This window comes from Diabrotica undecimpunctata, chromosome 8 (genome assembly GCF_040954645.1).
Source record: "Diabrotica undecimpunctata isolate CICGRU chromosome 8, icDiaUnde3, whole genome shotgun sequence".
Taxonomy (NCBI): Eukaryota; Metazoa; Arthropoda; class Insecta; order Coleoptera; family Chrysomelidae; genus Diabrotica; species Diabrotica undecimpunctata.
The window spans coordinates 66696282-66713454 of NC_092810.1; the positions used below are offsets into that span (position 1 = coordinate 66696282).

The 17173-nt window shown below is 32.2% G+C and overlaps 1 protein-coding gene across 1 annotated transcript in view; it reads left to right on the forward strand.

The window, feature by feature from the left end:
* The window catches only part of LOC140448876 (otoferlin-like), a 576219-nt gene that overhangs the window by 70656 nt on the left and 488390 nt on the right, over positions 1–17173 (forward strand). The window contains exons 3-4 of the mRNA XM_072542001.1: positions 9784–9972; positions 13782–14017. Coding sequence (XP_072398102.1) covers positions 9784–9972; positions 13782–14017 — 425 coding nt within the window. The remainder of the gene's footprint in view (positions 1–9783; positions 9973–13781; positions 14018–17173) is intronic.

Sequence of the window (17173 nt, forward strand, 5' to 3'; positions counted from 1 at the left end):
TCATTTGCTGCAATAATTGAAATCTGGACAGCCGGTTAATTGTAATACTTTCATATAGTGGGTCAGGAGGTGATGTGAGAGCATGTCCAATCAATAGGTGAGAAGGGGTAATTGGGTTTAAATCATTGGGATCTGAGGACATAGGATATAAAGGTCTAGAGTTTAATGTTGGCTCAATTTGCGTTAATAGTGTTGAATACTCCTCAAATGTTAAAATAGATTCTCCTATTACTCTGTGGAGATGATGTTTAATGTTTTTAATATTTGACTCCCAAAGACCTCCAAAATGTGGAGTATTTGGTGGAATAAAATGCCACGAAATTTTTTGCTGTGAACAGATTGTAACAAACTCAGATTGAGAATTTTCTAAAAACTTATATAACTTTTGCAGCTCTTTATAAGCTCCAACAAAATTAGATCCATTATCGGAATATAAATGATTAGGAGTACCACGTCGAGCGGCAAACCTTCTAAATGTAGCAAGAAATGCTTCACTCGTTAACTCAGTGACCAGCTCAATGTGAACACCCTTAGTGGCAAAACATATAAATAAACAAATATATGCCTTATAAGTTTTATAAGGTCGGCCCTTTCTATCACGCAACAGTACTGGACCAGCGTAATCAATTCCAGTATTTGCAAAAGGTTTTGAAATTTGAACCCTATGTTTAGGGAGGTCAGCCATGATTGAGGCGGTTTGTCTAGGTTTATTTTTAAAGCATTGTATGCAATTTCGTACCACCTTCTTGGCAAGACACATGCCAGCAGTCGCCCAGAACTTCTCACGTACTGAAAACAATAAAAGTTGTGGACCTGCATGTTGTAATCGTAAATGTTCGGCGTGAAATATTAATTTAGTGAATAAATGTTTACCATCTAGGAGATATGGATGCTTTTCATCAAATGACAAAGAGGAATTTTTAAGTCTACCCCCTACTCTCAGAAAACTGTTTGAATCTAAGAATGGACTTAGAGAAAGTAACCTATGTTTATGAGGTAAATTTTTTTGTTGACTAATAATAGAAATTTCATTTTTAAAACTTTCCTTTTGTGCTAATTTAGTTAAACATAACATACTGTTTTCCATCTCTAGAACGCTAAGAGGACCTTTTGTCCTTGTACGTTCCTTTAGGTTTGTAATGAAGCGTAAGCAATATGCAAAAACTCGTTTTAATCTATTAAGAGAGGAGAACCGTTGAAACAATAATAATTGTTCGGTAACAACAAGCGTGTGACAAATTTTACGGATTTCTGGAAGCTCCTTGTTATCTCCAGCTTGAAATAATCGTGGCCAGAATGGTTTGTCATATAAAAATGAGGGTCCATTCCACCATACCTTGCAATTGGATAGTTCATCTGGATACATGCCACGAGATGCTACATCAGCAGGATTTTCTTTAGTATTGACATAGCTCCAATTCGATATATTGCTCAGCGTTTGAATTTCTGAGACTCTATTGCTTACAAAAACTTGTAGTTTATTGGCCTCTGTATTCAACCACCACAATACTATCTGAGAATCGCACCAATAAAAAACATTACATTGACATGTAAGTGCGTTTGACACTTGATTGACTAAGCGAGCTAGTGCTAAAGCACCACATAACTCTAATCTAGGAACCGTTAATACTTTTATAGGTGACACTCTGGTTTTGGAACATAGCAATCTGACATACACTGTTCCATTTTCATCAACCGTTCGAACATATAAAACTGCACTATAAGCATCTTTGCTAGCATCACTGAAGGCATGCAGCTCCATGTGAACTATTTTATCACACATAATATACCTGGGAATATTTATTTTATTAAGAACAGACAATTTTGATTTAAATGTTACCCATTTATTGAGCAGGTCTCGTGGTAGTTCATCATCCCAATCTAAATCAAGCAACCATAATTGTTGAATTAATATCTTAACTAGAATAATACATGGACTTATTAAACCTAAAGGGTCATATATCTTAGCAATATTACTAAGTAAACTTCTTTTAGTAATAGGTTGTTTATTACTGGATGTTGAAACATTGTATGTTAAGACATCAGTATTACTAATCCATTGAATTCCTAAAGTTTTAAGCCTATCACTCTCTCCTAGTTCTAATATACTAAACTCATCAGATGTATCTTGTAAACCCTTTAAAATATCTTGGCTATTAGAAGCCCATTTTCTTAATTTAAATGAAGCTGATTTTAATATCATCGAAATTTGATTACAAATTTCTATTCCATGTTCTTCACTGGTGAAGCCAGTTATTAAATCATCTACATACATGTCACGGTCAATCAATTCACTAGCAATTGGGTAATCATGTTTATAGTCAGAAGCTAATTGTTTTATGCATTTTATGGCCAAATAGGGAGCACTAGTCGTACCATAAGTAACTGTTTGCAACTCAAATGGTGCGAGGTCCTCATTAGGATTTTGTCGCCAAAGAATGTTTTGTAAATATCTTTCTTCAGGGTGTATCAAAATTTGACGGTACATTTTTTCCACATCAGCAATTACAACAAACTTGTGCTGTCTAAACCTCAACATAATTTTAAATATATCATTCTGAATGGCTGGCCCAGTATATTGGATATCATTTAATGATATCCCAGAATCGGTTTTAGCCGAACCATCAAATACAATCCTAACGTCAGTAGTAAGACTGTCTTCACGGAAAACAGCAAAATGGGGTAAAAAACATCGAAATTGACTGGATTCCTTTTGTGTTAATTGCCTCATATGTTGCAAGTTTAAATACTCATCCATAAATTTAGAGTATTTGCTTTTTAAAACATCATTCTTTTCCAATTTTTTCTCTTGAAACAGCAGTCTTTTAACAGCTAAGTTTTTTGATTCCCCTAATTGAGTGGCTTCTAATTTTAGTGGAAAACGAACAATAAATTTTCCAGAAGGATCTCGAGAAACTGTTTTATTGAAATAGTCCTCACAAAACAAATCTTCCTGTGACATCTGTTTCTGTTCATGATGAATCTCCTCGACAAACCAGAACTTTTGAAGATCGTCATTTATTAAAAAATTGCAATTAACCTCTTTTTTCATAGGAATATTTATCGGACCTGATACTACATAGCCAAAGACAGTATTAACTAGATGAGGTAGATTTCGACCGAGGTTTATTCTTTCATTTAGTACAATCTCCCAAAACAAATCCGCTCCAATTAATAGATCAACATTTCTAGGACAATTAAACATAGGATTAGCAAGTGCAATGCCTTCAGGAATGTGCCAATTAGAAATATCGAAGTTACAAGATGGTAAATTACTTGAGATTCTTTCAACAATGATACAGTTTAGGACAGTTTGAAAGTTATGAATAGTAGATTTTATTAGTACCTCACATTTGTACCGTAAATTAGAATTAATACCAGCGATACCAGATACTGATACATCAATGCGATTGGTTTTCAAATTTAATTTTTTACACAAATTGTCAGATATAAATGAACACTGACTACCCACATCCAAGATGGCTTGGACTTTATGAAATTTACCTGTCTTATCTTGAACATCAACAATTGCAGTAGGTAAAATAACATAATTGTCATTAAATACAGTATTACCACAAATAATGGATGACCCATTGAACTGATCACTTTGTTTAGATTCTGAGTTAACAAAATCCTCAGAATTGTTTTGATTATCAGCAGAATTGTTATTAAAGGAGTTAGATTTCTTATGATGTAATAATGAATTGTGCTTACCCTTACAAAACTTACAGTTTCCTTTCTGGCAGTGTGTATTAAAATGGCCATGACATAAACAATTAGTACACAGTTTCAATTGTTTTATTTTGTGCCATCTTTCAGCTACTGACAATTTTAAAAATTGGTCACAAGTATAAATAGAATGTTTTTGTTTGCAATAATTACATTTTAGTTCCCAAGTATTTTCTGAACTGCTAGCTAAAAATGAATGATGACGTGTTTTACTTTTATGACCACTTAGTCGCGTGTCTTTATTTTCTCTAGTGCTATTTGTTTCTATTGTTTCCAAAAAATCTGCTCTATTTTTCAAAAACTCAAAAAAACTAGCTAAACTCGGCAACATCTTATCTGTACGTGATTGCTCCCATTCCCGATTTGTATTTTTATCTAGCTTTAAAGAAATCATATGAACAATCATAGCATCCCAATGCTCAGTAGGAAGTTGCAATGTTTTTAACGCCCTAATATGCTTGTTTACATAATCAATAAGCCCTCTTAACCCTACTGCTGATTCTTTGGGTAAGGACTCAATTTCAAATAAATGTTTTAAATGATTATTAACTAACAATCTTTTATTGTCAAATCGGTCACACAATAACTGCCAGGCATCCTGGTAATTATGTGCTGCAAATTCTAAACTTTGGATAATTTTCAAGGCTTCTTCACCTAAGCATGACCTTAAATAGTGATATTTTTGAATTTCTGAAAGCGTAAGGTTGTTATGAAAAAGTGCTTCAAATGTATCTTTGAATTCTAGCCATTTATTAAATTCACAATTAAAAGAAGGGCATTTAATGGGTGGTAATTTAATTGCATTTTCGTTAAAAGATTGACTATTATTATTTACTGACCCTAAGGTTTGGGGAATTGAATTACTTTCAATCTTTTTAACAACCTCTTGTGTCCTAGCTACACAATCTATTAGAGTGTTTAAAAATATGTCTGCCTCTTCACGTTGTGCCTCAAGTTCATCGTCTGGACAAATGTCCTCAATCACGGCTTGAATCTCTTCAAATTCCGTTTCTAATGATTCTACTTTACCTAATCTGATTTTTAATTCTATTATCTCTTTATTATCAAATTCTTGATTTGTTAGAAATCGATTATATAATGGTTCAAAATAGTTTTGAAATTTAGTTAGCTTATGTTTAATACCTCCACGCTTCCGTATCTTTGCATTTAAATTAGCGGCCATCCTGTATTCTTTTATGTAGAATAATTATTTAGTATATAATAGTAATAGATCCAACTTTATTAGAGCTCAATGAATAAATCGATAACTTTTATAATTATAACCAATATATTTATTACAGCAAATAAGAAGTAGCTGTTAATGTTAATATTAAAATTGTAATTGTTTATAATCACTTTTTATTGTTGTTTTGCCTTAGGAATTTGAGATGACTATAATTGCGTTTAACTGTGTTTAATGGTTTAATTCTCGATATCATACATGAACATAATAGTGAGATACCCTTATAATAGCTATGTGTATTTAATATAGAAATATTAAACTCAAAGAATAATAAAAATGGAAATAAAACATACACATTTAAATGGAAAAAAACATTGAAAATAGCTTTACAAGTAGAATTGATATTATATTATATATTTGATTTTGTATTGATAATTGATATTGTATTATATGTATAGACAATTGTTAAATGACTGCAAATTGAAACAGCATTAACTCTACAACGACAGGAATTTAGGTAAAATGGATTTGACCTACTTGTATTACCGGCGCCATTCCATAAACCACGTGCAAAATCTCAAGCTGCAATCCAATTTTATCGGGCTGAAGGATCAAATGTTAATTCTGACTTCAATATAGATGGACTGTAGTAATAAAAAACTGGTGATTGCACTATATTTGAGATTTTATTAACACTACTGAATGTACTAATAAACTAATATAATTAAAACGAAATATGTATGTCTTATTTTAATGTAACCAAAAATTGTAATGTTCTAAAAGTCCTCTGTCTTTTTTCTTGCGCATGCGGTTGTTTTCACACTTCTTTCAATGCGCCACTGCCGTCAGTGGAGTTCAGCCACACACAGGACCGGCTTAGTTTCTTAGTGAATGAATCACAATCTTAACAATGTCTCTATGACTCCCTGGTCTAACGGCTGGATTAAGCTTGTGACATTCGGTGGCAAAAATCTGACAATTGTCACCATTTTGTAGATTTTGAGAGTGAGGGCGCATTGTCAACAAGCAACAATGCTTTGATGGGAAGGTTTTTTAATTTTAAAAAGGATTTTACACTTGAGACGAATTCATTTTCAAACCATTCTAAAAATAAGGTGGTCGACATCCATGAACTTTTTTGGCTTCTATACCTTAAAATGCCTTTTCGGAAATATCTTTTAGAGCTCTTGGTTTTTGTGATTTCCCAACACACATAGACATCAATTGGTGAGTGAAATTAACGGAATTGTTTATGTTTTGCGACAAACATTCACTTTTTATTGACGAAATTATTGAAACAGATAGCCGTTTCGGTTAAACGATGTTTCGGTTAAAAAGGTTTCGGTTAAGGGAGGTTTTACTGTATATATATATATATATATATATATATATATATATATATATATATATATACAGGGTGAGTCATGAGGAACTTTCTTTACATACTTCTACCATATGTAGAGTCCCTCAGGGAGCATATCATGTGGCCACTAAAAAATGTCAACTCCTCTTCTTTATTAATTAACAGGGTGATTTGTGTAATTGACCATTTATTTCATTTTACTGTAGTGTTTATACGGCTCATTTGATTTTTTTAATTTTTGCATTATACAGTACACTACTATCAAGCATTCGACTGGTATTAGCTAAACTAAAAAATTCCAGGACGGGCTTTGGAAAAATTAATTTAGGGATTCGTATTAAATATTACACCCTGTATAAATTTTTTTTTAAAATGCAATAAGTGATTTTCAAACTACATAAATAGCCAATGAAAATGACATATGCGACAATGTTGTCGCACTTTTATTAAATTTTTAGTGAACGATCAAATCTTCCCAAAAATAGAACAACCATAATGAAGTATCAAATTATAAAGTATTAATTTAAACAAATGTTATAAATTTCAAACATTTTAATTAAAATGAGTTCCTACAACATAATCTAATACGTAGAAAATTAACATCTTTACTGTCACTTTGTATTATCTCTACGATAGAATCAATTGTTTTTCAATTTTAAATTTTTACTCATAGATCGTATTGGGGCATTATTTTCGATAAATAATAAATTAAATTGATTAAAAAGTCAAACCTCTTGTATGTGTTAGTTTTTGTTGATTGTAAATGATTAAAATTTTATGTCAAATAAAAATACATTGCATCAACTGTACTAAATAAAAATAAATCTAAACAAGTTTAAAATGATGGTTGGTGTTGACCGTTTGACGTTTCTTAATATTTTATACCCATTCTCATTATTGCCATTATCAATTGTTATTTATGTGTACAAGAATACATATTTCTTCGGTCATATCTACGTTATGTACATTGTGTTAGTTTTGGTAGAGCTCTTGTTACTTTCGTTCAAAATGCCACATCAGTTTTTGACCACAGAATATGCAGACATAATATTTGTTTATGGATTCTGTAATGGGAATGGTAGGGCTGCTAGTAGAGAATATCGCAGGAGATTTCCTAATCGTCGAACTCCCAGTCATCCAACATTTGGGTCAGTTTTTAATTATTTACAAGAAAATGGCACTTTTCCTAGTGGAACAACAGAGCGACATGTAGATGAAGCGCAGGAAGATGACATTATGGACGCCGTTACTATGAACCCTACAATAAGCACTAGACAAGTAAGTCGAGAACTCAATGTTACTTAATCAAAAGTAAGTAGAGTCTTACAAAAAATAATCCATACCCATATCACATTCAAATGGTTCAGCGACTACATGCTGGAGATGAGATCGATAGGTTGGAATTTTGTAGATGGATTAACAATAATCGACCAACGCTATACAGGACACTATTTACAGATGAAGCCCAATTTACTAGAGACGGGATAAATAATTCACGAAATTCACATGTGTGGGCAGAAGAAAATCCCCATGCTATTCGAGAACGTCGTTCTCAGTTAAGGTTTTCGGTTAACTTGTGGATTGGTGTCATAAATAACCAATTAGTAGGTCCTCACTTTTTTGATGGTCCTTTAACAGGGCAGGTCTATTTGAACTTTCTACAAAATATTTTGCCGAATTTGCTTGCCAACGCGAACGTTGCTATCCGAGGGATGTATTTTCAGCATGATGGGGCACCCCCACACTTTTTACTGGCAGTGAGACAACATCTCAATAATGTTTATGGCAACAGGTGGATAGGACGTGCAGGTCCTATTTCGTGGCCTTCAAGATCCCCTGATTTCAATCCCGTTGATTACCATATTTGGGGACGATTGAAGCAACTAGTTTACGCAGTGAATATTAATAACCGACAACAATTAATTGATAGAATTATACATTGTTGTAATACTATTAGAAGCGATTCCCAGAGTATCCGTAATTCAATACGTCAATTAACAATTCGGCAACAAAAATGTGTACAGGCTGCAGGGTTCCATTTAGAAAATCTATTTTGAATTATTTTTATTTTGTTACCATTATTGTATCTTTTCCAGTTCTAATTAATGGGTTTATCATAACTATGTACATATTTTTAGTTTTTTTTTAAATTGTTCTTCGTTATTGTTAGTAGTTACTGTTTTCTGTTGTGCAATGACTCAGTTTATCATTTCAATTAAAATGTTTGAAATTTATAACATTTGTTTAAATTAATTACCTTATAATTTGATACTTCATTATGGTTGTTCTATTTTTGGTAAGATTTGATCGTTCACTAAAAATTTAATAAAAGTGCGACAACATTGTCGCATATGTCGTTTTCATTGGCTATTTATGTAGTTTGAAAATCTTAATATTGAAATATTTAATACGAATCCCTAAATTAATTTTTCCAAAGCCAGTCCTGGAATTTTTTAGTTTAGCTAATACCAGTCGAATGCTTGATAGTAGTGTACTGTATCATGCAAAAATTAAAAAAATCAAATGAGCCGTATAAACACTACAGTAAAATGAAATAAATGGTCAATTACACAAATCACCCTGTTAATTAATAAAGAAGAGGAGTTGACATTTTTTAGTGGCCACATGATATGCTCCCTGAGGGACTCTACATATGGTAGAAGTATGTAAAGTTCCTCATGACTCACCCTGTATATATATATATATATATATATATATATATATATATATATATATATATATATATATATATGGTTTTTATCGCGGTTCTCAAAGAATTAGTTTGTAAGCACTTTGAAATTATCTTTATTATATCTATTATGAAACTAATTAAATTATATAGACAATGTAAATTTTAAACAAACTATCTTTAAAATTGAAATTGTTATGACACTAACTAAATTATATTAACAAAATTTTGTACCTTTCTGTCACTGAATGCTTAAATGAACTGTCCTCCACTATATAGATTTTAATCACCACTCAATGTCTTCAAAAAATGTATTTTGTCCACTATTTTATATTTTATGTGCGTTATTAATGTTGAGTGTCTATGCTTTTACAAATAATCTCAACGACTAGTAAGTTGCACTGAAGATTTGTGATATTTTATAAATATTTACATTTTTTTTTCTTATTACAGTGTCTTAAAAAAGGAATAAAACCATTCCGAAAGCCAGACAAAAAGTCATAAGAGTGTTTTATTAACATCCCGGCCAATTTTCTAACTGCAACCCTAATAAAGTGTGTTGTTTGTTTATATTGACAGTCACTAATATCCAGTAATTCTTATATATATATATATATATATATATATATATATATATATATATATATATATATATATATATATATATATATATATATATATATATATATATATATATATTCACTTAAATATGGTTGTAGTTTCAATACCACTGTTATAATTTATCATCGAGATAATGGATACTTTTTTAATGTTAATTTATTACGAACTGCCATATTTTCAATTTGTTATTTATTTCAGACATTCGACTGGCCCGTTGCACGTCCTGTAGAAGAAGATGAATTGCTTGTTATTGAATTGTATTCCAGAAATCGCTTATTCCCCGACAAACTGATAGGTTTCTACAAACTTATATTACAACGAGTAATAAAAGATGGAAAATTATCTGTATCTGACAGCTTGCTCGATGGCAATAATCAAGCGCTACCCGTAAGTATAACATTTTATTAAAATGTGTTAATTGAACAAGGTTCTTAATTATTTTTGGATATGTTAAGGTCTACTTAATTTATGTTTTTATTTTAAATGTAAACGAATCTGTATTTTGTAAAGTTATATTGTAAAAATTATGCAGTATTCAATACATTCTATATGGAAAATAAACTATGAGGCACAAGTTATGGATATAGCTAAATATTAAATAAACAATTATACAACTGTATAAATTAACTCACTTATCTACATAAGTCACTGATCTACATCAACAATTAACATTATTTTTTTTATTCAAAGAAACAAATAATTAAATTATAATAAATTTATAATGTCTCTCTCTCTCTCCAATGGCGCTACAGCCCAAATCGGGCCTTGGCCTCCTCCAAACTATGACTCCAACCTTGTCGGTCCCGCGCCAATCTTCTCCAAGTTCTCACGTCTAGCAAATTTTGCGCGTCCGCTGCCACTTCATCCTCCCATCTTTTCCGTGGCCTTCCTTTTGGTCTTGCGCCCTGCATTTTACTATCAAGGGCTCTTTTCGGCAATCTTTCTATCTCCATTCTTACTACATGACCAGCCCAGCGAAGTCTCTGAAGTTTAACGAATTCTGAGATCGGTGTCTCTTTGAACAGTTGGTATAGTTCATGGTTATACCTGGATCTCCATATTCCGTTTTCGTTAATAGGTCCAAATATCTTTCTTAGGACTTTTCTTTCGAAGACTTTCAGTTTTCTTTTTGTCTTTTCTGTCATCACCCATGTCTCGCATCCATAACATACTATTGGTCTAATAATAGTTTTGTAGACCCTGATTTTCGATCTCCAGTGTGTGTTTTTGGAGCGAAACACATGATCGAGTGAAAAATAAGCTTTGTTTCCCTTTACTATTCTTCTTTGGATTTCTGGTTTTTCTGTTCCATCCGTGTTTAATGTAACTCCTAAATATGTGAAACTTTCTACCGTTTCAATATCGTCCTCTAATTTAACTGTGTGTCTGTTTTCCCTAGCTCTTACCTGTGTTAACTTTTTTGTCTTTTGAATATTTATTTCTAGTCCGGTCTCTTTTGCCTTTGATTTTAATTGTAAATATATTTCTGCCGCCTCTTCTGTTCTGCGAGGCATGATGCTGATATCATTGGCATAGGCGGCAATCTGTATTAATTTATTTGTTAGGAGATTACCTCTTCCTATATTCAGCTGTCTTATCACATATTCCAAGGTCAGGTTGAATAGTGTCGGTGCCAGCCCGTCTCCTTGCTTTAATCCTTGGGCTATCGTAAAGTTTTCAGTGAGCTCATTTTGGAATCTGACAGTTGCTATTGACGAATCCATTGTTGTTTTTATCAGTCGGATGTATTTTTGGGGGATATTAAAGCTCTGCAATATTTCATATAACTTGTTCCTATTAATTGAGTCGTAGGCTTGTTTGAAATCTATGAATATATTGTGGACGTCAATGTCGTATTCCCACTATTTGTTTAAGATTTGTTTCACTGCGAATAGCTGGTCAGTTGTAGATCTTCCTTGTCGGAAACCGGTTTGGTATTCCCCGACAATATTTTCAGTTAGTTGTTGGAGTCGTTTGTTTAATATGTAAGTAAAAATTTTGTACGCCGTGCACAAGAGGGTTATGCCGCGATAATTTTCGCATTTCAGTTTATACCCTTTTTTTATAGATTGGGCGTATAATCCCGGCTTTCCAATCATTAGGGATCTTTTCGTCATTCCAAATCTTGTTCATGAGCACATGCATTTGTCCTACTAGGTGATCGCCACCTAATTTATATAGCTCAGGGGGGACGTTGTCAATACCTGGAGCCTTATTGTTCTTTTGTGCTCGTATTGCCTGTTTTACCTCTTCCATCGTTGGGGGTTCTATATTTTCGGTGTCTCCCTCATTGTGATGCATGTCCATATGCTCTTCATTTTCTTGTGTCCCTAAAAGAGTTTAAAAATAGGTTTTCCAGACTGATTTTATTTCTTTTGGATCACTGGTTATTTGCCCTTCTTGATTTCTGCATAGATTTGTTCGGGGTTTGTATCCTTCTCTTAAATTGCGTAGATATCTGTACGCCTGTCTTATATTGATGCTTTGAAGATTTTCTTCCATTTTCTGTATATTGCCGTTTTCGTATTTTCTTTTCTCTGTTCGGCATATTTTGTCTGCCCTCTGTCTTGCATCTTGGTAACTTGCCCTTCTTTTTCTTGTTCTTTTTTCCATATATTTCTTGTGTTCTTCATTTCTTTTCTGTACGGCCTTATTACACTCGTCATTAAACCATTCCCTTTTTTTATTTTTCTTTTTCTTGCCTATGATTTTTCTTGCTGCGTCAATAACTTTTGTTTTGATTTCTTCCCAATGTTCTTCGGTGCCTAGACTACCTGTGTCTGTCAGTGTTTGTGTTATTTCTCTTTCATAGTTTTGTTTGACATCTTGTTGTTTCAATTTTTGTATATCTAGCTGTTCTGTTCTTTGTTCCTGTCTTTCCCTCCTGTTTCTCTGAATTCTGCATCTGTATTTTATCTGTACTAGGAGATGGTCAGATCCGCAGCATGCTCCTCTTCGGCTTTTCACATCTTGTATGCTTGTTGCGGCCCGTTTGTCTATCAAGACATGATCAATTTGGTTAGCGGTTGTTCCTCCAGGCATAATCCATGTCGCTTTGTGTATGTCGGGGTGTGGGAAAAAATCGAACTTATGATCATGTTAATTTATAATGTGTTTATAGTTTATTATCCCATGAAATGAAGCCGAAAAATTACTTGAAAAATCTAAAAAAAATTACTAGGCTCTATATTTTAACTGGAATATCTGGGGGATATCGATAGAAAGGGCGTATTATCTCGTGGTTATCGAAACTTTTACTGCGTCATGAGATTTCAGCAAAAAGGGACTTTTTTCATTCATTTCAATATTGTGAAAAACTACGCATTCTAGATAAAACCGTTCAACAAACGACTTTCTTGAAAATACTTTCTATTAGTATATATACTATATATATACTAATAGAAAATACATCTATATATTAGTATATAGATGCTTGTTAATAACTTTTCTCCTCCGTTTTTAATTAGCTCATTGGGAATTTTATCTGGGCCAGGTGTTCTTTTCTGTTTCATTTTTTAAATGATGTCTAAATATTCATCATATGTTGGTATCCCTATTTCATTATCTCTAATGTGTTCCATTGCGCCTACTTCCTCTTACGGGCTTTCTTTGCATCTATATAGTTATGTGAAGTTTGTTTCCCATGATCTATTGTTAATTTTAACTACTGGTCTGCCTTTTCTTTGTTGAGCTTTTAGGTATCCAAATAGTTTGGCGCTGTCTTTACTATTATTTTCTAGGTCCTTTAACAGCTCTTCCATCCACAGTTTTTTTTCTTGCAACGATTATCTGCTGCTTTCTTTTTTTCTTTATATTCGTTTCGATGATGTTCTTCTTTAGTTGATATCCATTTATCTCTTGCTTGGTTTTTCTGTTTAATTATGATTTCGCATTCTGCATCAAACCACTATTTCCTTCTTTTTGTTTCCCTCTGTCCTAGCACCTCTTCAGCTGAATTCAAAATGGATTCTTTTATATTTTTCCATATGTCCTTTGTGTTATTTGCTTCTGTTAGATTTTCTTTTAGGGTTGTCTCATATTGTTCTCTTAACTCCTGTACTTTTAACTTCTCTATAATCAATAATCAATATTTAAGTTTAGTTGTGTATTTTCTTGTGTGAAGTTCGCTGTTTAATATTACTGTAATAGTAATTAATAAAAAATATCCATAAGAAAAATATTTTTTTTAATTTCAGGCCCAAGTAGAATTCGATGTATTCTATACACCGCCAGACGATTCCATAGCTGTGTATGAAATGCTTGAGGACGATCAACAAATGCTCATGGATATAGAGCAAAATATTGCAAATATCGAAAGAAACTTGGCATCAAGTGCAAGTGCTTCTGCCAATTTACCACATAAACGAACGACCGAGAAAACGCTTCAAGAAAAACGAAAAACGACGCTGAAAGCTGTAAGAAGTCTTATAAGGTAGGAAAATAAATATTTATTTGAGCATATTAGGGTATAATTGTATATTTTCACAAAAATAAAATATATTTGCGAGGGAAATATAATTTAAAATAATCCCAAGAAAATAAAATAACAAATTTTTTGTGCGTTGTATAAAAATCTGCAGAGTTATTTTAAAAACATTGCCTTCTGAAGCTACCAAAAATTTTTTAATATTGAGCTAAATACGACCATCTCATTTTAAATATATATATAAAAAGAAAGTTAAATAAAATATATCACAGAAATGAGGTTATCGGTCAAGCCAAGGGGGAAAAAAATAAAAAACAATTTTTTAATAAAAAACGTATCGTGTAATCTCTCTACGCTTTTTTAGTTCTCGTGACTGTTCAGGTAAAACATGGATGTACAACAATGTCAAGGTACATAGTTCTTGTTAATAAACAAGTTTATATATATATATATATATATATATATATATATATATATATATATATATATATATATATATATATATATATATAGACCGTTGAGGATAACCGGGAACGACCCAATACTAAGGAAGCAATAAAAAACGGGTGCTTCTAAGTGAGTGACTTTTATTAAGAGTCAAGCTTTCGCCACATAATTTTGGGCTTCATCAGAACTTGCTTAATTTCGACACTATCTCTTAGTGTAAAATAAAATAATTGACATGGACATACACATATTTTTAAAAACAAACCAAACGCATCTCCCAACCAGAAGAAAAGTGGCAAACAAGGCCTTTATTAAATATTTAAAAATTACTTTATTATAACCATGTGGCCGGCATTTTTGAGAAGAAATTTTAGTTTTAGTTCTGCATTTGCTTTTCTCAGCTCTCTGTTTTCCATAATGAGCTTTTCTATTATTTCCTTGCTTACTTTTTGATTTCTTTTTACCGTATTTACCGTATTTATTTTATGTTTATTAACCGTTGTTATTTTTCTGTGTCTACCGCGAAAGTCTACTCATAACGACAACGTCGCAATTTTAAAGGTCAGAGTTTCAATTTTAGCGATCTCACTTTTTATACTGCCTTGGTGTTTTCCGATGTTGTTTCACTGATTTTAAAGTTTTTTTTCTTAGTAGTGTCCTTCACTTAATGTCTTGTATTATTCACTGGATATTTTCAATAATTTTTTCCCGTTACAACTCTCAGAAATTTGTTTACGTTGTGGCTACCGTGTTGCCATTTACACTACACACAATCTTCATACAGGTCACAAAATTGATTTTGAAAACTCCTGAACTATAGCCCTCATCTGCTTCTATAAACTAAGAATTATCCATAAAGCCATAGAAATTAAAAAAAGGCCAAATTGTTTCAATAAAAGAGATGATGACATACCGACGAAAATACCGTCAGCTCTACCCGTCAATCAAAATCCTACTGTTAGAAAGGTTCGCGCCAATCCCCGCGCCAATTATCTGCCAATCCCCAGGCAAACCCCCACGCCAACCTCTACCTAAATCACGTCACTATCGACGGTGTAAATGACCCGTCCTCTAAACCGAAACCTTTGCGAACGACCACTCCTGATTTGGTTGGAGAGCTGGAGAGGTGTAACTACAAAGAAAAAAAAATACTTTCATAGATTTTCTGGGCAACACACACAAGAAAATTCCTAAACTATTTGAAATGGATGCTGTTTAAAAGAATCCTCTTGCTGGATGGAAAGAAAGGCTTTTCTTTACTAAAAAATATTAAAGGGTTAAAATATTTTTAGAGGAAATAATTCTACAACTCCTGGTTTAGAGAGAAACATTACATATTTATTATTAACAAACTAATACAAAACAATATTTTAAAAGCTGTCTACTTTATATAATAATCCCTCTTTGAAATATATACGGGTTACCGGATTTTCCACCCTATAAATGGATATCTGAATAATATTTTATTGTTGTGACGCCTTACCAAACTTTCATATTTCGGCGAAAACACTTTCTTAAAACTGGCTATAATTATTTTTACAAATTTTGTCATATACAGGACATTGAAACTTTACATGATCGTGGTCTATGAAGATGCAATGGATACCATTAGAGTCTTCTAACTATAATGCCACAAATTGGTCGCATTACTCCTATAGTGATCCTTTCCCAAGTTAATATCTTTTTCTAACTTGGCTGCACCGTACTGAAGACGACCAATTGTCAGAAATACGTATATACGGTTGCCTTCCATCGATATACCTTTTTTGGTTTTCTGTTTTGCGAGATATGCCATTACTTTTTACTTATATATAAATATATATAATTATAAATGTAATGCAATTCGTAGATTTACCATATCTCTTTTAAATAATTTATTAGCGTGGATTTACATTCTCATACGGAGAATTGTCAAGAACGTGAATGTCTGAGTTGATTCGCTTAGAAACTTAGGGGTTACCTTGGGATAGACCCTTATAAATATCTTACAAGATGAGTGAAATGTTTGAGATACAAGCTAACGCAGCTAATTGTAGGGTTGGTTTAATTAACTGACAAGAAATAACAATGTCTTATTATATAATATTATACAAAGGATATTTTAAGTCCGTCTAGATTTACATCAGTGTTTGTATAACAAAAATTGTTTTTGTTATATACAGATATCTTTTTATTTTATTCTATAAATTTATAATTTACTTGAATTTGAATTTAAGATCTACATTTTTTTAATAAAAATATTTATATTTAAGAATATCACAAACAAAATCAAATTGCAAAACGTTTGTTTAGGGTTTTACAGCCTCTGATGTATCTTACATTTCAATTGCCAGCTTTTTCTATTTCTCCATTCTTCACCTTGAATAGCTCTTTCCTTCATTGTTGTTTTTATTCCAATGATTCATATTAATGCCGGTCTTGATTGCATTCTTTTTTAAATGGTTTTATTATGACTACCCTTTTTGGCCGCCTATTATTTCCCATTCTCTTTACGTGCCCTAACCATATTAATTGTCTCGTTTTTATCCTTTCTATATTGAATAAATTCTGTTTGTGTGTTCTCTAATTTTTTTATTAGCTAAATGTTCTATTCTGGTCACTCAGGAACTTCTTCTAATAAAATTAATTCAGTTTGTTTTTAACTTATATTTGCCAACATTTTGATACATAAGTTAGTATGGGGTTTTCTATTGTTCTCTATATTGATATTTTTAG